This window comes from Trachinotus anak, unplaced genomic scaffold, assembly GCF_046630095.1.
Source record: "Trachinotus anak isolate AG129_WGS33_773 ecotype Australia unplaced genomic scaffold, CSIRO_AGI_Tana_v1 ptg000031l, whole genome shotgun sequence".
NCBI lineage: Eukaryota > Metazoa > Chordata > Actinopteri > Carangiformes > Carangidae > Trachinotus > Trachinotus anak.
Window position 1 is genome coordinate 1,795,506 of NW_027273882.1, and position 27,776 is coordinate 1,823,281.

The 27,776-nt window shown below is 38.6% G+C and overlaps 1 protein-coding gene across 1 annotated transcript in view; it reads left to right on the forward strand.

Annotated features, from left to right (window-relative positions):
- Positions 1 to 27,776, forward strand: part of rngtt (RNA guanylyltransferase and 5'-phosphatase) — a 92,131-nt gene that overhangs the window by 45,976 nt on the left and 18,379 nt on the right. Inside the window, exons 12-13 of the mRNA XM_071468136.1 lie at positions 12,077 to 12,145; positions 26,653 to 26,753. Of these exons, the coding sequence (XP_071324237.1) occupies positions 12,077 to 12,145; positions 26,653 to 26,753 (170 nt within the window). The remainder of the gene's footprint in view (positions 1 to 12,076; positions 12,146 to 26,652; positions 26,754 to 27,776) is intronic.

A 27,776-nucleotide genomic window follows, 5' to 3' on the forward strand; every position in this document is an offset into this window, starting at 1 on the left:
GAAAACCAAGACCCCTGGTCTCCATCGGCTCTGTCTGTGTTATGTGGGTGTTTTCACAAAGTAAAAATCAAGCTTTGTTATTGGGCCTAGCTTCCTGTCTGAGTCAGTCTGTGGTGTTTCCTCTCCTACTGTATCAACTCTTCGCTTTGAGTTTAAACTATCTGTGTTTCAGTCACTTCACAATGTTGTTAGAAGCTTTTTGTAGCTAATGGCTGAACTAGTGAAGTAAAATCTGCCTTACTGGCCTCTAAACCTACTGTATTTTATTTGTTCCCATTAACAGATAGAATGTGGGATCTTTTGGCATAGACAGTTAATATCTCACAGCATAACTGCGTGTCCCACTTAATTTTATGAAATACACAATGCAATAAAGCATTCATCAGCCTGCACCTGTGGCCTCCGTAATACACCCATCCTCCACGGTTAAGTTCAAGAACAAGCTGCACTTGATCACCTGCACACTCTCTCTCTCTCTCTCTCTCTCTCTCTCTCTCTCTCTCTCTCTCTCTCTCTCTCTCTCTCTCTCTCTCTCTCTCTCTCTCTCTCTCTCTCTCTCTCTCTCTCTCTCTCTCTCTCTCTCTCTCTCTCTCTCACCCACTCACAGAGGGAAACATGTTGACTGTTGTGTAAGGGCTTATGCTGCTTGGAAGAACACACGACATGGACTCGATGACTAATGTTTGTTTACCTCGGTTGCTCTGAGATTTTTTAGTTTTCTCCAAAGCCTCCAAGACATTATGCAACATCTGATGATGCATGGCACATCCATACAGTAAAGGCCGAACTCACCGGAGAGAGAGCGCGGCTGAAAGTGTGGCACTGCGGAGTGTAGTGGCTCATTTTATTTGTTCTGCTTGTCTGATCTCCTTGTGCCTTGCAGGCTCACAGTTAATGTACTTGAGGAAAGGAACATGTGTCCTCTGGGTCAGGTCAACAGATATTTTTTTTCTTCTGATGTTCTTTGTGTTTATTCTGCATTTCACCACCTTCTCTGCCTTCAGTCTGCTGTCCATCCTTTCTGTGTGACCTGTGGCAATGCCATGACATCCTCCTCTCTAAACAATAAATCCTTCGAAGATAACCAGCACAGCTGGTGCAGTATCAAAAAAATCAACATCCGTTTTTCTACAATGCTTTCTTTTTTTCAAGGCATTGAATTTTTCATAATGTCTGTGCTCCTCTTAACTGAACTCCTCTGTGGTGCCCAATGGACTGGATGTCCAATGAATATGCTTTTTTCACCCGTTTTCTATGGGCCTCACTGGCTATCAGCCGTAAAGCCTTCTGTCCCCTGACAAAATCTAAGTGTGTAAAAAATCTGTTTTCCACTTGGGAAGTGAAGTTGGCGAGCTATGCTAGCTAGCCTCCTCTCCTAAAGTGGACAAACACAAGGATATACAGTGAAGTCCCGCTGTATGTATGCATATAAATTTGAATTTTGATTTCAGGTTGGTTTTTAATTAGTTACACATACAATTAAAAATGAACAGAGATTGTGTAAAATCTACCTCATTCTTATCAGGAATGATCAGCTGGAGCTAAGGTGCAGCCAGCAGACCATCACTGTTTGATTCAAGGTGTTTACAACTTTTAGCAATAGTAACAAAAATGTTCTTAGTCTTTTTTTAATGACAAACTGTAAATATTTTATCACTTTGAGACAATACTGAGCATTGCATTTATAAAAGATACTCTCCTGGAGCCCTGCATGATGTTAAGCGTGTATGCACATACACTTGGCAGGAAAGTTGATGTAACACAGTTGGGACCAGCCTCTACTTTGATGTGTAGAACTGTACATTCACATACCAAGAAGCAGCTGTGTGTTTTTGTTTTTTTTTTTTCCAACTGCAAGAAATAACATTTTTTAGGGAGTCTCTGAGATACAGCAACATTACTGCACAAATTAGCAATAGTAGGCAGTTAGTGGAGTTACTAAAGTCAGTATTTACTTATGTAAACAGAACTGACCCACTCCACTCAACAGCCCAAGCACATATAAAGTCATAGTGCAACTGTTCTTTTCTAGACGGACGTATAATCAAAGATACAGATGTTTAGAAGCAGGCAGTGAAATTTTGGAATTTGCTTGACATGTGTAAATTTGGTTATTAATCTAAAATTAATCTGCAACTGTTTGATAAATGGTGAATCATTGTCAAACAAAAATGTCAATCATTCCCTTGTTCCAGCTTATCAGTTGGAATGATTCGCTGCTTTTCTTTGTCTTATTTGTCACTTAACTAGATATGTTTGAATTTTGGACAGAACAAGTAATTTGATTATGCTGTCTTGAGCTTCAGCTAATTGCAGTGGGCTATTTCAATTATTATTATCCGCCTTTTTGTAGACTAAAGGATTAATTGTTCTTTGAGAAAATAATCTCCACATTATCTGATAATGAAAACAATCATCAGTTCCAACTCTGGACTTAAATGTAGACTTTTCTGGTCTATACAGCTCTGGTACAATTTTGTGACATGATATCAGCCCAGAACGTCTTGATTGGTTATCAGCAACTTCCTGCCACAATCAGAAAAGAAAATTCTTTGTAACCCTTTAAACTCAAATCTAAACCTTCTTCTTTAGCCCCTGCATCATCTCGCTCAGCACATAGTTCTCCCCCACTGTAGCTCAGACAGCACAGATACAGCAGCATGCTGCTGGAGCCCAGTGAAGGACTGCCTCCTGGTTGTTACCTCTTCACACTGACTGTCTCTCTGCTGTCTGTATCAGAGTGACTGGATGTGTCTGCGTGTGTGGGCTGTGCTCGGCACTCCTGTGCGTTTGTGGTTGTTGGTTTATCTTTTCTCTCCCGGAGATAGGCCGGTGATGTAGCTCACTGGCAGTGGTCTGGCTTTAGCACAGACTTAAACTGGCCAAAGTCCCATCCCTCCAAGATGATAACTAAAGATTGTATTTTTTCATTTATACATTGATATTCATTGACTATGGTCTAATATTGATGGTACCCTTTATTGTAGCTTGGGTGCAATAGACATGATGTGTCTGTACTTGAAATTCTGCTTCTCGTGCTTGCTTATTTTGGGTTTCATTACTTTGTTTATTCTTTCCTATTCGGGAGAGATGCAACAAAGGTTCCAGGCTGGATTTGAACTGGTGACGATGCAGTTCATTGTCACTGTCTCAGCCCCTGAGGCACAGCTTCGTAAATTTTGTTGGTTTACCAAGGAAAAAAATGTGATTGAATTTTATTAGAAAAACAGTTGAATAGTAAAATGAAGTCCTTTGGGAAATGCGTTATTATAATATGGTGATATAGTGATATAGTTTTTAAGGTATATCTGTAAAATGAAATCCAATTGAATACGACGGCTCAGCCATAAATTCTCCCTTTACAAAGATAATTTTGATGATTTGATTGACACTCAGAGAGGTATTAATTCAATATGTTAATTTAATGCATATTAGCCCAAATTATGAATTTCAATACAATGATTTCTTGATTGCTCAAGTTTCATTCAATTCCTGGAGGGGTAAGTTAGCGAATCCCAGTCACTCATCAACACACCTGTCCTGTTCACCACAGATTTTCATTACACCACAGTTCAATTTCACGCTGTGCCCTGCTATTTATCGTCGTCCTGAACTCTGCTAGTCTCATGCCATCCCTTATTGGTTTAATCCTCCAAGTGTTAATGTCTCTGTTCATCTCTTCCCTGTCATCACAAATGAATGTATAAAATTTAATCTTGATCACGGATGTTATGAAACCACCAGATCCATCAAAAGACAATTTTTCTAAGACGTTTAACTTCCCCAGACTGTGTAACCTTGTTTGACACCGGGCCAGCCCGTGGTTTAGCAGCCCTGCCTGCACACTCTGATGTGGGTTTTTCGTTTAATAGGGAACTGCAAACTGGCTTCAGAGGACCATTCACATTAGGCTTGAAAGGAGCCTCCAGCAACAGCCCCATGGTGTGACTGGAATATCAATCCATCCTCTCCGCCTTTGATTCAGCCCCCGCACCTAAACCTCCTCAGAACAATGAAGATGAGCAGACAGCAGGAAAATACAAAGGCTTCAGGAAGGGAAAGTGCATTATATTAATCCAGGTGTATTGTGCAAAAGCTTGTGATATTGCATAGAAAATGAGCCACAACATTGCTTTGTTAATGAGAGCATGTTTAATTGTGCTGCTTACACACATTCTGCATAGTAATTGAATAAAAGGTGAAGAAATATTTGAATTATACCACTCAAATTGAACAGGCATAACAAAATCAGGATTGTTTTCCAAGCGTGAACTACTTTAGCATGTAGGGCTTTACCTGACTCCGAATTTTGCCAGACATTCAGGGTGACAGCAACGTTCATGTAGTATAGTAAACAAGCCAAGTTTGCTCTATGAGCAAATTTTGCTAAGTTTGCTAATGACAGATCGGAAATGTGCCTGAGAAGTCCAATCAGTCTATCAGTATTTACAGAAATGGATTCTTCACTCCTGTGGTGTTGCACATTGCTGTATTTTCATCTCTTATCTGTTGTTGTCGTGGTGACATTCATCAATTTGGTATTTGGTAATTATGCATGGCTGGATGAAGTGTAAGTATCTAAAGTGCACCGTAGTTGGCTCCTGGTTTGTTGTCACCATGGTGTTGGCCCCATGGTCAACATGTTCAACACCACGGTGTTGGCAGAAATCTTATTTTTCATTACACTCATTGTTGTGCAGCCCATTATTCTGAACCACAACAGGGAATAGTTATTCAAAGTCAAGGTCAAGTCCAAAATTATAATTTCCGTACATGGGATGTTTTTTGGTGGAAATACACTGTCTTTAAAACAAGAATAACTTCATTTCTCTTACCACAGTTATAGAAATCATTAGCAACCCAAGGCCCTCAAAGCATTTGCTTGCAGGCCTTAATACATTTTCCAATATTCATAACTACTCTTGTCAATGTTTCCCTCTAAATTAGACTTTACAGTTGAGCCAGCCTGGTGTATGGATGCCTGTATTCACAGCTATATAACATGACGCCTAAATTCATTAACATCACCACAAAATATTTGAAAAAATAGTAAGGTCAGCAGAGACTTCTTATGTACTTGATTGGTTAGCTTCCTTGTCACAGCCGACCAGTAGTGTTTGTGCATTTGGTTATGATGCATTTACTGTCTGGAATCTTTCTAGTTTTATTGTCATTATTATTATTATTATTTCTATTTTATTTTATTTTTTATTTTATTTTATTTTTGTATGTTTTCTAGACCAAACGGATAATCATTTAATCAAGAAAATGATTAACTGGCGAAGAAAGTACTGACTAGTTGGAGTTGTATTGTAGATCTTAATTAAAGGAGTGGTCACTTTTGCACTTTAGATTTGTCTCTGCTGCTAGAGTTTGATGTTTGTTTTCTCTCTATTTTTTCTTTGTAGTTTTTTTGTTACCTTCTGAATAAAAGAGTTTTTTGTGTATGTGTTTTTTTTTCATAAACCATACATGGCACAATGAATGTTGTTCGGCTCCTTTGGCTGTGTGTGTGGTTTTATTTAATGTTTATTTTATTCCATTTTACTTAAATATCTTTTATTTTACGGTTTGTCTGATCTATGATTCATTGAGGGAAGTTTAAGAGACAAATGGAATTGACGGCAGGTGATTTGATTCCGGCAGATTGGCCAATAAAAATCTGCCTTTTCTCTGTAGAAGACAAACTACAATACGTGAGAGTGAAGGTGAATGACATACTTCATGTCATGTCAGTGCTATCAGACTATTATCAAGCCAGATATCATTCATTATTGCGTCCTTCTGTCAAGTGAGCCCAAACATGAAACACTGGAGAGGAAAATGCTTCCACTTCCATCATCCTGACATTCTCTCTCTCAAGGGGAAAAACATTGCTTCTCATGTCAGCGGTTGAATTGTCTCCCCAAGCGCTTCCGTTGTCCCGTCTCTGCCCTGGAGTCTCCAATGAAAGCTTGATCTCTTAATGGGGCTTTGCTGTTCACCTCCGCCTACACAGTCCTACTGTACCAGGCACAGCTTTGTGTTTTCTTCCTAAAAGGGTTTTACCATGAAAGCAGGGTCGCTGCCCCCTCTCTGCATTATCGCTCCAAGGAACTTCCTTACTGTAGGAGGATGTGTGAGTGGAAGTCTTCTTTCTGCTCATCTCTCCCTCCAAGGTTCACTGTGCTCGACGAAGGTGGTGGGTGGGTGTGCTAAGATGGCAAGAGAACTGAAATGGAACTCCCAGATCTTGCCGCCTACATGCCATTCCCTCATAAAGGCACCAGTTCTTTTTAGTCTGGCTATCTGCCTTCTCCATGTCAGCATGATTGTCAAGCTTTGTGTGATTCGCTGTGACTCATTCATCATTCTGGAGAGCACTGATGTTGCTCTGCTTTCTTTGCAAAGACGACATAGAGTTGCTATAGATAAATGTATCCGGCGCCTCTGTAAGGGCCAATGATTTCACTTGCTTCCCTTGAGCACATCTTCTGAAAAATAATGTTTAGCATGAAAGTATTTTTGTGGAAATGTGAAATCATCCAGAGGTATAAATATACAAGATACGGATTATTTTTCTGTATAAAGCCTGTTCTGCAACTTGAGAGCTCTGCAAAGTTTCACTAAGCCCAGTATAGCCTCTGTTATACTGAGGCTATACAAAGTGAAACCAGACCTTCCAGGTTCTGTCGAGAAATTACAAACATCATTCACAGTTCTACATGTCTTTACAGTCTAGCTTTTCTTCACATTATGTTGTGTGAATCGACCTGTGTGTCTAGATATATTTTTTAACAATACAATATAGTTTATTCATTATTTCATTTAATGAACGTCATTTCCCATAAGCCCCAGGCCACCAGGAGAGATGTTTTCACAGCTGAGTCGAGGGGTTGTTGCGGATTCAACCTAATTTTTGTTTGTTTACAAGAGAACTCCAAATTATGAAGGTTTCAACTTTTAATGATAACTGCTGTCGTGGATGTTAGTTCTATTTTTCCAGACAGACGGATGAAAGAAAGGCTGAATGAAATAGAGCAAATTGTACTGAGTCATAGCTAGTTGAAAAAAGGCTAGGCGGACATGATATTAAGACAATTGTGTGTTTAAATCAGTTTCTATTGTATCTTCATTCATTTCCCAATAAGAATAAATGGCCTACTTTGCAGCAAATATTATCTGATGTATTATCCTAACTTCAAAGAGAATTTTTGCAAAAGACTTAATGTGTCATAGATGATTATTGCCAAGAGGAGCTGAAACAGACCAATTTGGTATAATTCTGGACAAAATACGGGGTCAGAGGCACCTTTCACAGGAGGGACTCTGCTGCTGTCTCTGACATCCTTTGCCAGCACTAACTACAAATGTAGTTATGTTATATTAAACGCTTTCTTGTATGTATAATTGAGGTTATAATTTGATTTGTTTCCAGGCAGCAGTGGGACAGATAATGACAATCTGTCATCTCCTGCATAGTGAATGTGTCGTGGCTCTGACGATTGTTGACGGTCTTCATATCTGCAGCACACTTTGCTATCTCCTAGTCAACAGGCACTTACAGTGACCATGCCTGCTGATTGAAATGACACAGCTGGACAATGAGTGCAGAGATGCAGGCACTGTTAATTGAAATTTTATCATTTCATTTTATTGTTTCTGTCATTCAGACAGGAGACCAGATATAATATGTTATAGTGAAGAAAGCCCACTCCGAGTACAGTACTGCTGCTCTGCCTTTCAGTACCTTCCTTCATGGCTAAAATGCATTGCTTTCTGCTTTAGTTCATCTTGATGGGTACTATATGACACATGATATCCACTGTACTGCACTAATGCATTTGCTTTCTATTTTATTGACCATTTCCTGCCTTCCTAAATATATTTACACGCTGCGTGAACATAAAGAATAGCAAAGATGGGCTGTCAAGTTTTCACATGAAGGATTTCAAAAAAATACCTCCTGACAAAACCACACAGAATAATGATGAAGCTCCTGTGGCTGCCAGTGACTCATCCTCATTTTTTTGCAAATCACCTTAGAGTATGACAAAAAACATACTACTTTTGGATTTATCTGTCACAGTTTTGACCTGTTCCTCTTAAAGATATTTCTACAGATTCTTACACTAGTTGCGTTTGTCTGCTGCTTGAGGTCAGCCTAACAATCGGTAAACACAACATTGAGACAAAGTTGCGAGCCACAAAACCAAAACAATGAGGTCAAAGGCTAAAACGCTTCAGATCTGAGAGGAACTGCAGAGCTGGGTGATAATATATGTGGCTTTCACATTCCCATTACATAGTCAAATATAGGTTATTGCAGCGACAAATGGATAAAATCTATATTTTTGAACATTTTTTTTGCTTTGGAGCCCTAGTCCTTATTTTGCAGTTGATTATCAACAGTGCTTCTCTTATCAGTGTTGTGCATGAATGTGCTAAATGCCTTTAATTGAATGCACTCATTTTTTGGTGAACAGTGAACTGAATGTAAATGTTTAAACTAATGAACGTGAAGTATCTGTTAGTAAGTGGTGATCATAAGAAATCGTTAAGAAAGGGTAAGACAGCCTCTCATCGACCTACCGCCAAATCAAATTCAAGTGACTAATTCTTGCCTTTTGAATGACTTCTGGGTCTGCACCCATGTACTGGAACTCAATCACACAGACTTATGCTCCTTCTTGGCCACTATGTTCCTCCAAGGAATGCTCTCAGGCATTGCCATCCCTGCACACAAGGCAATCTCAGCCCAGACTGTTCTCGTCTGTGGTTCCCCAATGGTTGAACAAGCTACCAAATGCTATCAGAGCCAGGGCTACCCTCTCTATCTTCAAAAATCTCTTGGAACTCAGCTCCTCTGAGAGCACCTCCTCTCCTAACACCTTTTACAGCCTAACATGCCTAACTAGCTTTTACTACACACTTTCTGTGCATTTCTTTAACTGATCTCACTGCACTTATTGAATTGATGTTGCACTTAGTACTTAAGCCAAGGTCTCCTACTGCACTGAAGCTTTAGTGATGTCCCTGACTTGTAGGTCGCTTTGGATAAGAGCGTCTGCCAAATGAGTAGAGACTGTAAATATAAGACCATGAGCTTACAGCCAAGGGTCAAACTCACAGTATAAACCATATACTCACGTTGGTTTTTCTTGACTTTTAAACTTAATCTCTGTCTGTGATAGTATATGGTAAATCATTAGTTTGTGAAGTGGCAATAACTGGGGGCTGAGGATGGATGGGTAGGAGGAGGTTCCACTGAAAAATCATTTTCAAAAATGGAAGAAATGAAGTAAACTAATTCATTTCTAGGATGGTTAACTTCAAATTCAAAGTTGTGAACTATTAATGTGAACTAGCTCATTCTAATCTTTGAAATGGACTTTCAGCTAGCTGTTGTGAAGTGTGAAACTTGCACAACATCATCTGTAATCTCTGTAACTGTCCACCCTTACATCAGGGCTTACATCAGATTCTGCTCTGTGTAGTTATGTGCGATCATATATTAGATTTGGTTTTACATTACAGCCGAACATTTTCCAAGACACATGATACGTTTCTTAGATTGATTTCCTACTTTCCGAGCAGCAGGAGCAGGTTTTCTCTTCATGCTAGTGCAGTATGCAAATAAACTCGCTCCAGTTTGGTAATCCATCACAGAGAGCGCAACATCACATTAAACTTCACCCAGTTTTATTTTGGTAAAAGTGATATGCTTGAATTACCATGCAGTTGCAGTTTCGTGTCATATCTCATGTTCACACTTTCAAAACATTGATTTGAAGGTCTTGCAGTCCAGCCCCTTGGTTTTGAAATATCACTGCAGATGGAGCACTCAGCTAACCTTGGCTGACATCCTCTCATTGTCTCTCTTCTTTCTGAATACACTTCATATTCATACTTGACTGCATAGAGTTCTTGACACTGTACAATTTAGCTTCTCCGTTTTAAACCCATCCTTGTTTCTAATATTCAGCCGTGTTTTCTCATATATATATTTTATTGAAGGTCTGTTAATGCTCACAGTCAGTAGAGCTGTTTGCTTCCTTTTTCCTTCAGAAAAATGCTAGAACAAGAGAACATAGAACATAATGAACCTATAGGAACACATGGTGACCATAGTGAAGAATGTGCAACATGACAAGTAATTAAAACACAAAACAACAACACAACTAAAAAAAACTAATCAAAGGAAAAAATCTTACAAAATCCAGCCCACGTACTTATCCAGCTGCTTCGCTATGCTGATCCTCTAAGATAGAGGTTTTAAAATTATGAGCCACAAGAGAGTTCAATGTGAGCTGAAGGTGTCTCAACATTTTCACTCCTTCCCAGAATCATAACTCAGTTCAATTTGAACACGCAGACATTATATATGTATTATCAGATTCAATGGGACTTAAACTTCCAGCAGTTCCACTGTCATTAGAGAATAAGCATCTGTAAATATACTTAGAAAGCAAAGGAAAAAAAAAAACAATCTGTGTAACTGCTGAACTTCCCTGAGAATGATCAGGTTTTAAGGTTGTCTTCAGTATCAAAGTAATCCAGTTATAGTTACTGCAAACTGGAATGGCTAAAAGGTAATTCGGCTTTTTTCATTCACAGCTAACTGGACTAACTTACTCAATGGGAACATTACAAGTCCTCCTAGTTCTAAAACTTAGAGCATGATTATGCCCCAGTTTGGAGAAAGACAAAGAATAATAATTGGGGATGGCCTGGGGAGGTGTTGGTAGCAGTGCAGCTGTCTCAGTTTTGTCTGAGGACTTTGAAAAGCTCTTCTTTAAGAGTTGGTTCTTCCAGAAAAGGACTGGGGGGTGTGGTGAGTGAACCTGATTGCTTTAGAGGAGTAGCTTACCTAACTAATGATGTTACAGCAGAATTATCTCTGCTGTTATAAGTCCGCTCACTATTGTACAACAGTTTTCCTGTTTTTGGTTTTTTTCTTTTGTTCAGTAATCTTGGACATTTTATTAAAATATTCTGGTTGTATAAAATTGGTTCATTTGCATTTAATTCTCAAGATATTCTGAATGATGTAATTGAAATTCATGGGTGCCAATAATTTTGTCTGGGACTGTACTTAATGGCCTCCTTTGAGGGTGAGTTTAAACCTAGAAGTTTGGAACTTTTTGGAATTAAAAATTGACTTCAAATTGACGTCTAATTTATCCAGCTCTGAGGTGACAAAATTAGGTAGGTTTTGAAGACAGTTGCTGAAAAGTGGCAAATATTCTTATCACACACAAGTCTCCTACTGAATGAAGACCCTTCATTGTCTCTTATAAGAAGGTAAAACCTATCATAGACAGGGTGAAGAGAAGGAGGGAATAGACGGATCTCTTCATCTGTTTCCATATGCAGTTATTATATCCAGTCTTATTTTAGTGCCTTTAATATCTTTACTGTTGTTGCCATAGCTGATGTGCTTCATGATGTAGAAAACCTATTTTTATTGTATTTATATATTATATATATATATATATATATATATATATATATATATATATATATATATATATATATATATATATATATATATATATATATATATATATATATATATATATATATATATTTATTTATTTAAGCTCTGCCTCCTCCCCTAGGAATCCCTCATATAATATGGTGCTAGGTAGGTTCCTCTTTTTTCTGCAGCAGCTGTGGTGCTTGATGGTTGGTGTTAATGGAAGAGATGAAATCCACTCTTTCTAGTCATCAGGAACTTAATGATTTGTTTCTATTCCTGTCCTCAACCTCCTCTGTCAAGTTACAGATATTGATCTCTCAGTCATGCATTATCAATCAAAGAGATTAGTGCTGAGTTTCAGGGCTAGATGGATAAAAACAAGGTATCAGACTTGTGTATCTAACTCTGCAGGATTTGTCAGGTGTTAGCGGTGACGTTGAAATTCAATACTTGCCTTACTTTTAAGGGGTAAGGTATTGTTGGCAGACTCTATAGCTGTAACTAACTTTATAAATCAATATCATTTCACATGTTCCCAGCTAAAGCTTTCAGATACCCATCTTGTCATTCATCAATTTTGCTAAAACTCCTTTTTTTTTCTTCTTTTTTTTCCAGCTGCTGGAAGGCAGCTTCACGTCCCAGGTCAGCCATGAAGTCGACGGGCTTATCTTCCAGCCATGCGGGGTAAGCATCCATCTCTGTCATTTTTTTCAAAGCTGTATCCCTGTTGCCAGAAGTTGATTGTCAGGCACTGCCTTTTGCTCCACCAAACTCCGACATAAGAACTGGACAGCTTGTCACTACCACCTGCCGTTTGTCACTCTGTATCTATCAGTCCTTCCCTCTGTTATTTTAAAGGAAACCACCCTCCTACATGAATCCACATGAACACGGACTTCACTGTAAGATGCTGCACAGAAAACCTGACACATGGCAGTTTGTGTTACGACAAAAACAGCCTTGGTTGAAATACCAATTTACTTGGTTAGAAGAGCAGAAAATCATTTTTATCTGTGACAGCGCTACTACTCCTCTTTTCTTCTCCTGTGATGGACCCAAAGACCCGTATTCCACTTTGCAGTGTATGAAATCTCCTATTGCACATTAATGCAGGACAGGTTGGTATCTGCAGTAGATATGAGCCCAAGTTATATTAAAGGTATTTGAGATATGGGATAAAGCTGCTTAAGAAAAGTATCACATTATCCCTAAAAGGATTTGTGCATATTGATCTAAGCTTTGAAATGTTAGACTTCTAGTTTCAACTGCTTATGTGAAGCAGCTGTACCACAGTCAGCATCTAATCTCTATAGTTTACACTATTTTTGGAAGCATCTGTCTCATTGAACTTGTTTACTTGCTTTGTTTCTTTAAAATCTCAGGGAAATATGTTCACTCGTCTCTCTTAAAGATTAATGTACTACATATAACAGTTAAGACCATTAGGAGGTCCTGTTGTTAATTAAATCAGCAAACACTTCCAAAGCAGTAATGATAACAGTAATGATGAAGTTTTTTTTTTTTGGCAAAAAATCAGAGATTTTTTATATATTTACTTATATATATATATATATATATATATATATATATATATATATATATATATATATATATATATATATATATATATATATATATATATATATATATATATATATATCAGAGATAAAAGTGCAGAACTAAAACAACAGAATACACAAACAATAAGAGAAGAGTGTATTTTTAAAAAATGCATTCAGCAGCACCCAATTACAGTCTTGATTTCTAAAATATAAACATGCCAAGTCGAACCTTACTGCAGTGTAAATTAATGTAAGTTCTGTGCCGGGGATGTTATTTAAAGTTTTTCTTTCTGGTGTAAAAAATTCTTTTTACACCAAACTTTAGTTATTAGCACACCTTCAAGCGGGGGGGGGGCATTTCACGATAGCAGAAAGAGCAGCAAAACATTTTTTTGGCTGGATTGAATCCAGCATATTTGCACACCTGCTTCTCTTTGGCTTTGGCCCTGGAATTGTTGAACATCTCTATAGGCAAAGGAGAATAATCATGAGGGTACTCATCTGCTGCCTCACAGCTCAGCCATGGTGTAGTTCAAGTATATTGCTGCTCTGGCTGCAGTCCAATCCACGGCTGACATCAGTTGTGTGATTTGACTTTTCTGGTTGGAGTGTGTCTTTAAGCACAAAATGAGTTTTAATTCACAGATGTTGATGCAGAGATTTTCTGCCCTGTGTATTTGTGGTGATAAGTTACTGGTCATTGCTCTTTTAATGTTTACAAAGACTGCTAAAAACCTTTATACTGAATGTATTCAAGTTCCTGGGAGAAAATGAGCATCTTTAATTCAAAATGTGAAGGTTTCTGTGGAAGGAAAACCATATGGAGGCTACGTTCCTGTTAGCATGGCTGTATGGAATTTACTGAATTGATATTGATTATGTTGACTTACATTTGTGTTGCAGCAGTAAAAACATAGGGATTGTAGCTTGCTCTATCCAAAGGTCACAAACAGTGTAGTTACTGAAATCCAAACTCATACTGGGGCTTGGTAAATGACAAATAAAAATCTGATGTTCAGTCAAAAGTGGGAGAAGTATTCAGATCCTTTAATAAAAGTACTGATACCACACCGTGAAGTGGGCTGGTAAATATTATAAGATAGGAAAAAAAATAGTATAAGAACAACTACGCATCTGTTTGCATGAAATGGTGGTAATAACACTCAACTAAGCCGTGAATGCTTTTCCTTGGTGTTCGCACGGCATGCATCAATGTGTTATTATGACATCTGAGAATCAAACCAACTGTGTCACAACAGGTGAGGTTGACTAATGACCTGGTGATGGGTGATGTGTTAGAAGAGAGATTCGACGCTATGACAAATGTTGGTGTGCTGCATAACAGTGGTTCATCACTGTTTGTTTGAAATGAGAGCTTTCAGTAGGCACGTCGCCTCGCTGTTCGTACGACATGCATCAGCATGTTGTCTCATCAGGTGACAGGTCTGCCAGGCAGTACTTCAAACAGAGGAGTAGGGAGTAAGGCCTTTAGAGTAAATATTATATTCAATATTATATTGAAGTTGCACTGGTATACTAGGAGGTCTATTTAGCACTCAATCATACTTGGTTTCAATATGGTTGGTTTGAATACTATGTTATGTATAAATGAAATGTAAGTGGTGACTCAGTGCGTAGATGTCTTGTCACTCGCAGTAGTTGACATACTGTGTATTTCTAAAGAAATGGATCCAGCTGAGTAGCAGTGAAAGAGATGACAATGAAGAACATTGTAGAACTGGACAGTGATATTCTGCCAGAGATATTCTGGACAGTGAAGTTAATTCAAACCAACCTCATCCCAAACACATTGCAGTTGAAAAGCTGTCAAATAGGGTTCAACCTTTTAAGGACAGCTGATACAAGCACCATCTGTGGCTTCACTATAGCTCCACCATAAAGGGAAGTCTCTTTTTCACTGAGTGAAAACATTCACTATGGAGGAAAGTACATTTCATTCTCCTCATAAGGATACAATAACTGAAGGCTGTTGTAGGCTTTGAACGCCACCAGAATAGCAAATACCACCATCATGCAGTCACAGTTAGTGCTCAAGAAGCAACCCCAATAGATTTTCAACTCTCAAGTGCCCGGACAAAGTCGATGCTAGGTGCCTGCAAAACATTGTTGGTTCAATCCAATACCTTGTTAGGCAGGGTAAAGCATTGTGAGGCCATGAGATGTGAGGGAATCTATTTCAGCAAAATAGGAGATGATGCCCGTCTCTCTGGATGTCTATCCTGTTGTCATGACTATTCCTCTCCTCCTGTGAAAAATGAGATTTTGCAATTGTTAGGAAATTGTATTGTCAGAAGTATTGCACTATCCATCCAGCCTCCACCAGTCATAGCAGATGGCTCTCAAGATGCCTCAGGAATAGAGCAAGAGTGTATATGTTTTAGATATGTGGAAAATTACCTGGTACCACAGGAGGTATTTGTCAGTTTGTATGAGGTCTCAGGGACGAGTGGAGAGGAGATTGCTTGAGTGGCTGTGGATGTCCCCTTGAGGCTATATATTCCCCCGTCTGGTTTAAGGGGTCAGACGTGATGGTGCTGCCAATATATCCGGAAGACACACAAGGAGAACTGACTTTGTATGTGCATTGTTGGGCACACAGCCAAAAGTTGATCGCACAGTCTGCATGCATAGCCACATGTGATACCTTGCAGTGGGTCCCTGAGCCACATTGATGCAAACAAAGGAAAATTCATGTCTCAGACCACTGTGTCCAACCAGGTGGACAGTGTGAGGAAAAACTATCAAAGCTGTACAGTCACTGTGTGAAAGTCTTTTGTCTTCACCTAAGTTGAAACTGAGTGATTTGATTTACCTGGGTGGTTCTTACTCTACCTGGCCAAGAGCCTGCATATTTGAAAAGCCGATCTGCACTCCACATTTAATGGATCGATGGAAATTTACCAAGTGTCACATTAATGTGAGATAATTCTTAGAAAACTGGTTTCAAAGTTGGCCCCTGATTCAACCAGATAACATGGTTGTTGTGTTTCTCCCTCTTGTCGAGCATTATCAGCTCCACTCTATGATTTGTGAAGTAATTATCATACAGCCATCAGGTAGCAACAGCTCTCAGGAGAGCTGGCCATGAAATTTGGCGGCGGCAGGTTTACACAGCTGCACTTAATCTCCACCGCGACACAAGCAGAGATGATCTGCATCTCCAAGCAGACACCGCTCCGAGGCTGGTTAATTGATGTGTCACTGCTTTGATCAATACGTAAATGTAAGCATAAATGTCTTATTATTGCAGGTGCTTTCGACTCTCGACTTGTTTCTTGTGCAATTATAATCTTTCCCGTCTGTTTTTCATTTGTTGGTGTTTGGTGTTTGGTTTGCTGCATTTCTCTCCCTTAGAAGGAGCGATGCTAATTAGATTAATTTCCTTATTTCCACATTTGGTTTCTAATTTATAAAACTGCAGGAAAATGATCCTTCGCTGTGTGTTTGGGGCAAGAGAATTTATATAAAAAGAGTGTGTGATCATTGGTTTCTTTTTATGTTATGCAAGAGATGCCTTTGAGAATATTTTAGGAGACTTCATTGAATTTCCAAATGATCTACAATCCAAACCAGAAATAGTTTTTGGATTTAGAGCAGTGCGCTTGCTGCTTTTGATGCAGTCTGTCATTGATTTAGAGTCATATTGTCCCGTGTAGCCTCAGTGAATTTTATGGATCATGAAAAACCAGGCAGGAGAAAGGTGTTGAAAGCATTGGCCCTCTTGATGTTAGGGTATATGTGGCACTTATTGAGCTATCTGAGGAAATTGCAACAACATCCACATCCCTGTCATGGATTAGGACCGTTCTGTCAGCCAGGGCTTGATTTGTTTTGGCAGTTGCTTTTTACACTTTTCAAACTATTGTTGTTCAACAAGTATAGAAGAACCGAATCAGCCGGGAGAATGTGGAAATGTCCTGTCAATAAGAGAACAGATTGCATGGACAGGTCACCCACTCAGACAGGGCCATTATGTTATCAGGTGCCTTTTTCCTCCCTTTATGTAATTCTCGACTTCCAGATTAAAGTCCTCTCATAGCACTGCAAGGCTGTGTCCAATATACAGTTCATTTCGGAAATTACCACTACATACACACATTTCAGCGTGTCCCATTTAAGCTGTCTGTGCTCGGTTTGATTTGTTATCAAATCACCGTTCATGAAGATGTGTTTTTTTTTTTTAACCAGTTTTTCATAAATGTGACAGAAGGAAATTTCTCTGAACTCCTAAAGGTTCACAGCTGGTTCCTGTCTGCTCAGACAAATGGGCCGGGTTGGAAAAGCTGGCAAGTCTAATGTGACTGAATGATGGCGCAAATAGTCACCCATCTGATATGAAATTACCAAGCAAAATATTATGCAACACTGTCTGGTTTTTCTTCTCTCACAGATTCTAAACATTCGAAACAATTAAACATCTTGTTTATGAGAGTTTGGTTTTGTGAATCTGCCATAGATGGAGAGAGAGACTCTCAACAGAAACAAAACGACAAGAAAAAAGGGGATTTTTGTAAAAGAGCAACAGTAATTACTTCATTCATTCACATGCATCTAACCACATTCTGCTAATGAGAACAACAGTGTGACAGTGGCCTGGGTATCATCACAATGAGAGCCTTGCATACTTTGTTTGCACTGTGTTTGCACCTTTCCCATGTTGCAGTATCTAGATTCTGTCCACATGCTGCCATGATGGAAAACTGACCATGTATAGCAGAAAAGTCTTAAGCTTTTCACAGGCAGTGATAGGAAAGCTAACCTAATGTAGGAGGAGATTTTTATTTTGGCCAACACCCAATAAAATTTATACAGCACAATAGTAAACAGCACTAAAAATAAATAGGTTTTTAAATATTTACAAGGAAGAAGTACTGATTGAGTCGGATATGTGGACGGGACATTGCTGTAATCAGGGATTTTTTTCAGTTGAGCTTTCTTATTATTTGAGACAAAATTTAATAAAATGGTTGAGGAAAAGAATAAAAATGTTTGATTTTTTTTTTTCCCCAGTGTATTTGCAGCCCCCCTCATCTGCTTTATCTGCAGCACACACCCAAAGCCAGTCACCCATAATGAGCCACCCCTAGTCAGTGTGTCTGCACACAGTCCACGTTTTTAAGTTCTTCTGGTCACCTTGAATATAAAGAAATAAGTCACTGGTTAGTTTACTGAATTAATTCACTTTTTAAAATGTATTTAGTTTGTTGACCTTTAGCCTGTTGTCATTGGATTATTGATTGTGGCCCTTATATGCCAACCAATGTAAATAAGCCATTATTTGTGAAGCAAACATCTCTTTGAATAAGGACTGTCAGATGATGAGATAAAAGTAAAAAATAAAGATGGAGCCACACACTCTGCAACAAAGACAGCACTGTTGTCTAATCTGAAATTCATATTTACAGATACTTCAAGTTTAGATAGTGGAACCACTGTCAAAGACAGAAAATGGCATTATTGCTGTGAAATTTTCTCTAACCATTAAAGGAAGGCAAAGGCTTTCACCTCCTTACAAGACTGATCTTTGGTCAGTTTCAACCTCAAACTCAAATTCATTTTACAAACTCATTACTCGTATATCAAAGGTCTATTCACAGCAGTTTACAGCAAACGCAGCATTAGGACGAATTTAAATTCTGTAATCACAATACTACTTGGATACATTAAAGAGTGTAGGGGGTCAGTGACACTGTCTCACATTGATATTGGTTTCTAAAGTCATTGATTTTGTTGACCTCTGCACCAACCAGTGCAATGTTAATCTCTTCTTGTGTGAATGGGATTAGGGTGCTCCCGAGGTTAATCTCAGCAGGGTCTTGCTGCTGTGAAGGTCCGTTAATATAGGCACAAAGGTTTCTACTGCAGCAGCCCAGAGTCACTGCGTGTGTTATCTCGCCCAACACATGGTGTCCTTGGAATATGTTTCCTCTGTGAAGGGAACATTGGAAAGATTTTGAATTTATAACAGAACCATTGCCACAGATGGCAGAATTGCTAATCGGAGAGCACTCCAGATGGTGATCTCTGTACAAAGAGTACAAAGAAGAATTTCTGTTCTCTCTGCACAATCTCAAATAATTTCTTTCACTTCCACTCAAAAAGCCAAGTCAGTACAGACGGTGTTTTTGATATCCGTTTGGGCCCAGTGAAGTTCAAGCGCTTGAATCATATTGTGAAAGATTATCAGAGACAGATATGTGACTTTAGGTCACATCACTGGTTATTGTGCATTTTATGTGGTTCATGAATCAGTGTAATCATTTTATGTGGGGTTTGTTATTCTCGCATTGTATCGGCACATCTCAGTATTTCCTTTTTAATTTTCCCCTTGTCCCTGAATTCTTCAACCCTCTTAATTCTTTTATGCCACTGCACCATTTAGCACATTTATCCCAAAACCCTTCAGAAAACACACGTACACAAACACACACAGTGTCAATGTGACTCTTAGAGAAATGGGCCAGTGTGTCTGAGCTGTAACACAGGGAGCTTTTCTCCAGGGAACAGATTTATTGGACTTGTCCAGCCTTTTGTCTGTAATCCGCAGCACACTTAAACAATAAGTCTGCCTCGGAGCAAAAAGCTGTTATTGAAATGAGATTTTGGAAAAAAAAACAAAAAAACCCCAAAACAAAACACTGTAATCAAAGGACTTATCTTGGAGCACACCCTCAAGGAAACTTCTTTTTCCTCAGGAGAATTACACCTTCTGCATTCATTAGTCTTTTGTTTATTATGGACAGCTTCTGATATAATTTGTGGTCTTCTTTGTGTGTGATTACAACGACACGTGTATAGTTGAAGACAATCGGCCATTTTATATTATGCAGACCAACAAGGATTTATGAATAATCGTGCCGCAGTATAATGTTTATCTGGTATCATTGCAAAATAATCAGCTCAACGCTTAAACTGCTCTTATGTTTGTGTGTAAAAGATTTGTTTTCACACAGTAGTGAGAGGGAGGTACAATATTTATAACCATGTAAATGCAATCTGATCTTAGACACTCTGCAGCAGTTTTTAGATGCAGTGCTGTACATTTTTGCACAGGTTTTGAAAATGAGGAGAAAAGATTAAACATAATAGAGACTGCATCCATTATAGATACAGTCATCCATTTGATTCTCTGTTTGATTTTTAGCCTCACAGAGTTACTGGCATGATTGTGGACTTATTCTTCTTGAACTTGATGTGCATTCCATTTGAATTGCTTTTCTATGGAAGAAAGAAGTGAGGTTGAGGGTGAGCAAGCAAATAATGTATTTAAAGCCCCAAAAAAGGATTGTTTAATCAATAATAATCCTTCAAGATTATGTGTTAAAATAACCAACTGACCTTTTATTCTATTGGAGCATTTACTCTGGTGTACAAAGAGCTCCTCGTATTAGTATTCTGGTTCTGTGTTTTCTGCATTTTCCTTTCTTCCCATACTTTGAGGCACAGTGAAAATGACAGGGACCCATTTCTTCCTGTGGAAATATGGATTACATCAGATCAAATACAACCTGGCTATTTCTGGACTTTAAAAGGGCAACAAATCTCTGACCTACAGTCGTTCAATAACGTGTCACATTGTGTGTTTGCTGTTCTTTCCCCAGATTCTCATGTGTGCCCCCCCCCCCCCCCCCCCAAAAAAAAGCGTTTAGTTTAGTAAACAAGAATGGAAGACTGCTAAGCCAGCTGAGGCACACTCACACAGCTGAAGTGCCAGTGCTGCCTGCACCTGAAAATACTGTAATACAAAAATAAATAAAATACATGGCTGAGAAAATGTTTTTAAAAAAGTCAGTGGAGAACAGGATGGAGACCATTCATCAGCAGAAATGGAGAGTACTAGGAAATTGTACTCAAATATAGGCAATCCTACTTAAGAGAAATTTTGCTCAAGTGGAGGTTTTTTCAATGAGGACATTCACAAATCTAGATATCTGATGCAGGTGCGTTGGAGAATATCGTCTTGAAAAGCGAAAATCCAGGACACTGCTGTTGCTCAGCACCACAATTTTTTGGTCACCATAGCGTTTTGGTCTCTCTAGACCTTCGTCAGAAGTAATAACTTGTGTAAATGTACTAAGAAGCACAAAGTAAATCAGTTAAAATGTACCCTGAGTAAACATTACTGCCTTCCATTTTTGAAAGGTGAAAAAAAATGTTGTATGGTGATAATGGTGCTGTATGATAAAACTATTAAATAAGATGTGATTTGATTTATTTATTTGCTCACATAAAACATTACAAATATGTTCTATGTAGTTTTTTATGAAGTGGATGGGCAGGTTGGGTAAGAAACCCAAATTAAGGAGCGTCTTTAAGCCACCAGCCGTATATCCATTGGTATTTCAACCAATAAATTCGAGTGAGGCACTTTACAGTCAGTTGTTGCATAACCACTTGGTTAACTATAACTCCATCATGCAACAGTTGTTTTATTTTTTTAAACGTGTAACATAATCTGGAATATGTTTTTTATAATTGTTGAAGGATCTGTCTGCCCAAATTACAAAAACACAAACAGTATGTTTTCCACTGAGCAGTTTTCACTTCAACAACTCTCTACAGAAGAAACATTTCCATCTGTTAAGCATTGGCATGGACATGCTCTGCTTTGGGGTTGTGTGGCAGCCAGTGGCGCAGGAAATATTACAGATACAGGCAAGAATTGATTTCAGTAAATATCAGCAATCTCTGGATGCAGATGTCCTGCAGTCAAGAAAGTGAAACTGAAAAGAGGCTGGCTCCTACCACAGGACAGTGATCCACAGCGGACCTCCAAATCCACCATGAACTACTTCAAGAAACATGAGCTGAAGCTTTTGTTACGGCCTGTGAGCGCCTCTGACTTGAACATCTTTGAAAATCTGAGTGTAGATCTTAAACATGCTGTGTGTGCAGGCCAGCCTAAAATATCTCAGAACTTTAAGTGATCTGTGAAGAAGAGTGGGAGAGTGGGTGAGGAGTGGCCTTTTGAGGAGAGGCTCCTTTTCTATGTATGTTTGCTGCAGGGGTTCTATTTAATTCTTTCCTCCTCAAAAAAGCCACAAAATATGTCATTTGCTCAAACTTTTGCATGAAACTGTATATTTGAACATAGTGGAGCATTTAGCAGCTAAAGAGCCTGATATTTCCCTCAGGGATTAGTACAGACCAAAACTTCAGCTAAAGGAGAATGAATATTAAACTTATTCACAGAAACAAGTCTCCAGTTGAGTGATAATGTTGCTCCGTAACTGCTGGATGTGTATCTAAGCAACTGTTTATTTGACGTGGGGTCGTGTGAGGTACTTGTACATAGCTAGTGTATTAAATGTAGTATAATCTGATCGATGCACTCACAGTATGGAGAAACAGACGAGCACTTGTGTGTACAAATACATTAGTTCAGTAATCTAGTTCCAAAGTAAAGGTCTGTTTGACGACATGATAAAGCGGTGAAAATATTCAAAGTAAAGCGTACACTTCAACTGATACTGGCTTTATTACTGCCGACTCCATCCACAGCAGTACATCACCCAGCCTCTGTAAAAGAACAGATATTGTAGGTTTGAATTTTAAAGTTTTCCTTATTTTATTGTGTTTAATTAGTTAATCTACTATAATAGCTTAAAATGCAGTATAGTTTGTTTGCATACAAGTGTATTTATAAGAAAGGAAGAATAATCCTTTTGAATTAACAAGTAAAAAGTCCTAAGGTATAAAATTTGAAATAACAGTATTAGTGTCAGCTTCTATTGGGTCTTAGTGCTTATGATTTTTATTAGAGCTGGCAAAATCTAGTTATTCATTCCCAATAAAAAATGTACTGCATATTTACAGTCATTTGCTTTTGCATTTACTCTCTCTATTTTTTTTTTCAAGAACCTATAGAGCCACACTTTTGCTTTCATGGTGTGCGTCGCTCTCAGTTTTTCCTCCTCTCGATCTGACAGTAGCAGCCTCTGAATTTCTAACCTGAAATAGCAGGCAATTTATATGCAATGGAACATCATTACATGAAAATGAATTTGATAGATGAGAGAGGTGTTCCTGAATGCAAGGTCGGGTTTGGAGGTCTGTTTTGCACTTCAATAATGAAGCTCTTGTTTTGTATGTGCAGTCACTTGTTGACAAGACTAACAATAGTAATGAAAGCATGAGTACAACTGGCAGCACTTTTTACATTTTGGAGAGAATTTGAAGGTCGCCTATTTATTTAATCTGCCGTCTGATTGGCTTTTCATTGGGTTGTTGCTATGGTTTTGCTGGCTTGGATTTATTTAAGGCAAATTCCACTTTGGTTGAAAATGTAGCATACGCATTTTAGCATGCAGAGTTATAAACAAGCCCCAACAGATCCTGAGGGTATTGAATTTTCAGGGCCTGACTGTTGATTATCTAGTTGAGTCATACATGTATTGTTGGTTTAGCACAGCAAAAACACACAAAACATGCAAACAAACTGCGTTAGTCCTGTGTTTCTCTCTCTTTTATTCAGATAATTTGTGACCGATGACTGATCAACAGTTGAGGAGGACTTCATCACTAGATGCGTGTATATTTCAATTTTTTATATTTCATTTCACATTAGAGCTACATAAGTGGAGTCATTTTAACAGTGGTTATTTTGATGCCTGTGCAGTATAGCATAACTAACAGCGTTGAAGAATGTTCCTTTCTACACCCACGTTTTCAGAAGAAAAGATGTACTCAGTCGATGTTCTTTAAAAGAGGTCTGCCCTCTTTTCCTGCTCTCTAGCTAACTGCAGTGAATAGCCTTTGTGGAGTGTACTGGTTTCAAAGGGAAATGAAGGCCGCCTCCCACATGGACAGCTTCTCTGCGGACAAAGCAGAAGGACACTCCACACACGTGTTCCCTTCACTTTACGCCTAAGTCCACAAAGTCAACCTGCCCAAAGTCAACCAGTTTCTAAAGTTAAAACCATCAGTATAGGAATCCCGTAATGAAGCCCGCGCAGGACGTTACACTAAGTTATGGGCACAGTGAGGGAGCAGATATGCTACAGAACAGAAAAAGTTAAGAACATTTTTCACAAAATCTTAATTAAACGAACTACAGAAAAAGTTTGAGTTCGGTAACTTAACTTAATTTCTTAAGTTGAGGTTTTTAGTTTCTCCAAATTAGAATTTTTGATTCTGTGAAATTCACAACTCTAAAGTTTTACCTCTCATAATTCACTCTAAGTGAAAGTCTCTGTGTGCCATGCTCACTCAGATAACTTTTTCTTTCTAATCTAAAAGAGGACAAATTATTATAGTTATAATACAATAACTATAATAATTTTTCCTCTTTGCAACTTTGGCTGCATCGCTTACAAGACTCACAAGACTCTTTATGTTGCACAATAAGGCTGCACAAAGTGTTTGAAGTGAAGAAGACCTATCCTCATCATAGTTTGCATTGTTGTAATATTGATCAGGGATTGACTGACTCTCCAGAGACACATGTATGAAAAGACACATAACAGCATGCATCATGTCATTTTTCTATGTCTGAAAGTAGAAGTGAGTAAGCTGTTAATGTTTCTGAATAACTTAATTTGATGAGCAAAGCAAATGATCCATTGAACTTTCAGTCAATTGAATGATTAGAAGTTATAAATGATAATTAAACAATTTAAACAAATGTACCTAATTACTCTGAGTTAACAATAAAGGAACAGTTTAATTACTTCATTGTTAATGTTTGAAGAAAATTGGAGAGAGATCAGAGAGGTAGCGTGACGCAGCCAGGAGGAGGCTATAATGACAGGCTTTTTGTCCCACCTGTATACAGAACCCATTATTTCCTGGTAGAGATGTCCTGAAGTGATGGTAAGGATCAGTATTGATTCCAATCCGGTGCTGCAGCGCTGCTGTCCTTAATGATAATTATACGGTGCAGCATTTCTCTAAATGAGTGAAAATTATTGTGTCTGGAAAAAAAACACACTGACTGGATCCTCTATAAGCTCCAACAGTGGCAAATCTGTTATCTCTCCTCTTCTTAGCACGGGAGGGGGTACAAAACAATCAGGTAGTGCTACCTGAGAAACTGTGCAGCTGGTGGCAAGTCATCAACTGCTGCTACTTGCTAATTAACATTAATTCCATCAGCAATGATGTCAGGCCAAAATTAAACTTGTCTGTTTTTGTGTCTTAGTCTGTATTGATTGTTTATTAGGTATGAAGTTTCACTCTGTAGCAGCCCTGTGGAATGTTTTGGTACTGTATTCCCAACAACTCCCAACGTTTTCCAACATCTCAAGTCTTTTCTCAAGGTGATGGTTTCACACCAGTTTCAAGAGTCGCATTCTCCTAGTTAAACTTTCATTCATATCGGTAATTTAAGATGATTGTAAACCAGGATATTCAGGATTTGGATGAAAAATAAGATTTCAGATTATGTCAGCTACAGCTGTTATTTCAGTGTGTCAGATACATGTTTAATTGGGTTCGGCAGCACCAATATTTTAAAAAAGAAGCATTCCCTACATCCAGCAGTGGCACAGAAATTTGAAAATTGAAAATCAGATGTAAAGCGTGGGCTGCAGAATCAGACAAAATGAGTGTAATCACTAGAAATACTGGGCTGGACCCTGAATTGATTGAAAACCATAGGGGAAGTTTGTGTCAGGCTGCAAGATTTTTGTGCTACTCAGCAAGCACAGCAGCTTGCCAAACTCAACAACCAGGCCTTGTGTTTGTGGAGGAGTAGGGTAGTTTTTTTTTTGTTTTTTTTTTTTAAATCGTGGTACTGTATGTGTCTTTTCTCCCATGACGATTTAAGTCCTGCCATAGGGCTATACGTGGGTGGAGCCAGAAACTCCTCTCCTCATTTGGTCATGTGTTGTGACAGCGCAGGTCCTCCTGAGGAATCCTTTCTGATTTCCACACATTTCCTTGGAGTAGACTTCTGTTACCGGGCAACCTGACAGTGACAGAATCTGGTCATCTGTTCCCGCCTCCACCCGTCATGCCTTTACATTTCTCATGTTCCAGTGCACTTGTTTCATGTCCTCCTAAATGTCAAGCGTGCATAAATAATCAAAATGATGGAGGGAAGCATTTTCTTCGGCATGTGTCATGTGTTACTGCACAGTGAACCACAGTAGTAATGGTGTGGGGAAAAATGCGATCACATTGCATCATAATTTGTCAGCCTCTAATTATATTTACATGTCTATTCTAATGCTCCTACCGTTGCGATTTTCTACTTTTAATCATTTCATTTCGAACGTGGAGTACTTGAACAAATTCTTTAATTGGCTCTCTTTGTTTTTGTTGGAAACTTGTTTGCATTTCCTGACTCACTTGATACTCTAGACTAATTTTTAACCAAAGATCAGTTCACTTCCACGTCTTGCTGCTCTAGACAGTGAGAAACCAACAGGGAATCATTATGGAGCCTAATTTGTACAAGACTTTGCACCTCATAAACTGTTGCTTAAAACTCTGCTTGGCTCACACATTACTGAGCCATTAAGTCCGCAGTGTTAAGGGTTGTCAAAAATAAATTAATACTTGTGGAAACATAGTGTCAACCTCGTTCCTTGAAAGCAGTTTTCATATTTATTTATCCCAACACATCTTCTATTAATTTTTTTGGGCGTGGATTTGTTGTCCCTGCAGAGATACAAGCCCGGGAGGTGTGATGACATTCTCAAGTGGAAGCCCCCCAATCTCAACTCTGTGGACTTTCGCCTCAAGATCACCAAAGTCGGAGGAGAAGGGTAAGTCACTGTTGCCAGGGAAACACTCTGCTTCATGAATCTAATAGCACCTATCAATTTGTGACACACGGATAGTCACACACAAACACACACACACACACACACACACACAAGCAAACACTCGCACAGTTTCTATGTGTGAAGCATGTTTCTCAAAGAAACGCACAGAATTTCTTTGACATTCATCGTTTCTGTTTTATACCTGAATCTTTTCCTTGTGTTTCCTTTTTGCTGTAGGCTCCAGTTTCTCTTACAATAAAGTTTCTACAGTCTGCGAAAGCTCATTCCTTTCACCACTATCGCCTACAAGCACGTCTGCAATCCCAAAAAAAAAAGATTCTTACTTGCTGTATGCGTCTATATGTGCAAAGAAAACCACAGCCCTTCCCCTTTTCTCCCGCTTTATGTTTTTTATTCTCTGTAGTATAAATTATTCAGATTCCCCAGTGCTCCTCCTAGCCTTCCTCCTGGTAGACATCACAACTCTGCAGAAAAAAAAATTCTATACTAGAAAAGACAAATTGATTTCCTGCAGGTAATTAGAGGCCTTGGACGTGCATGTATTTCTGATATGTAATAGTAAACTAGTTGTGAAATTGCATCCAGTGCCACTGGCAATGCTGATCTGGTCATTTGACAACTTTGGAACCATAACACTATAACATTTACTACTATCTATTATTTATTACTATCACAGATATTCATGTTCCACAAAGGATGTCTTCTACTTTCCTTGGTGAGCCCCTGGATTTTCCTTGTACCACCAACGGCTTGCTATTTTTAAATTTTAGTGAAATGTCTCAACAACTATTTAATGGATTGCCATGAAATTTGGTGCATATATTCATAGTGCCCAGATGATGAATCCCAGTAAGTCCTAATGACAGGATGTTGTGTTATTAGTCTTTTAGCACCGCTGTGAGGTAGATATTTGTGGTTTTGAGTGAAATGGTTTTGGATGGATTTCTGTGAATTTGTTACAGCCTTTCATGCCCCCCTCAGGATGAATTGTCATCATTTTGG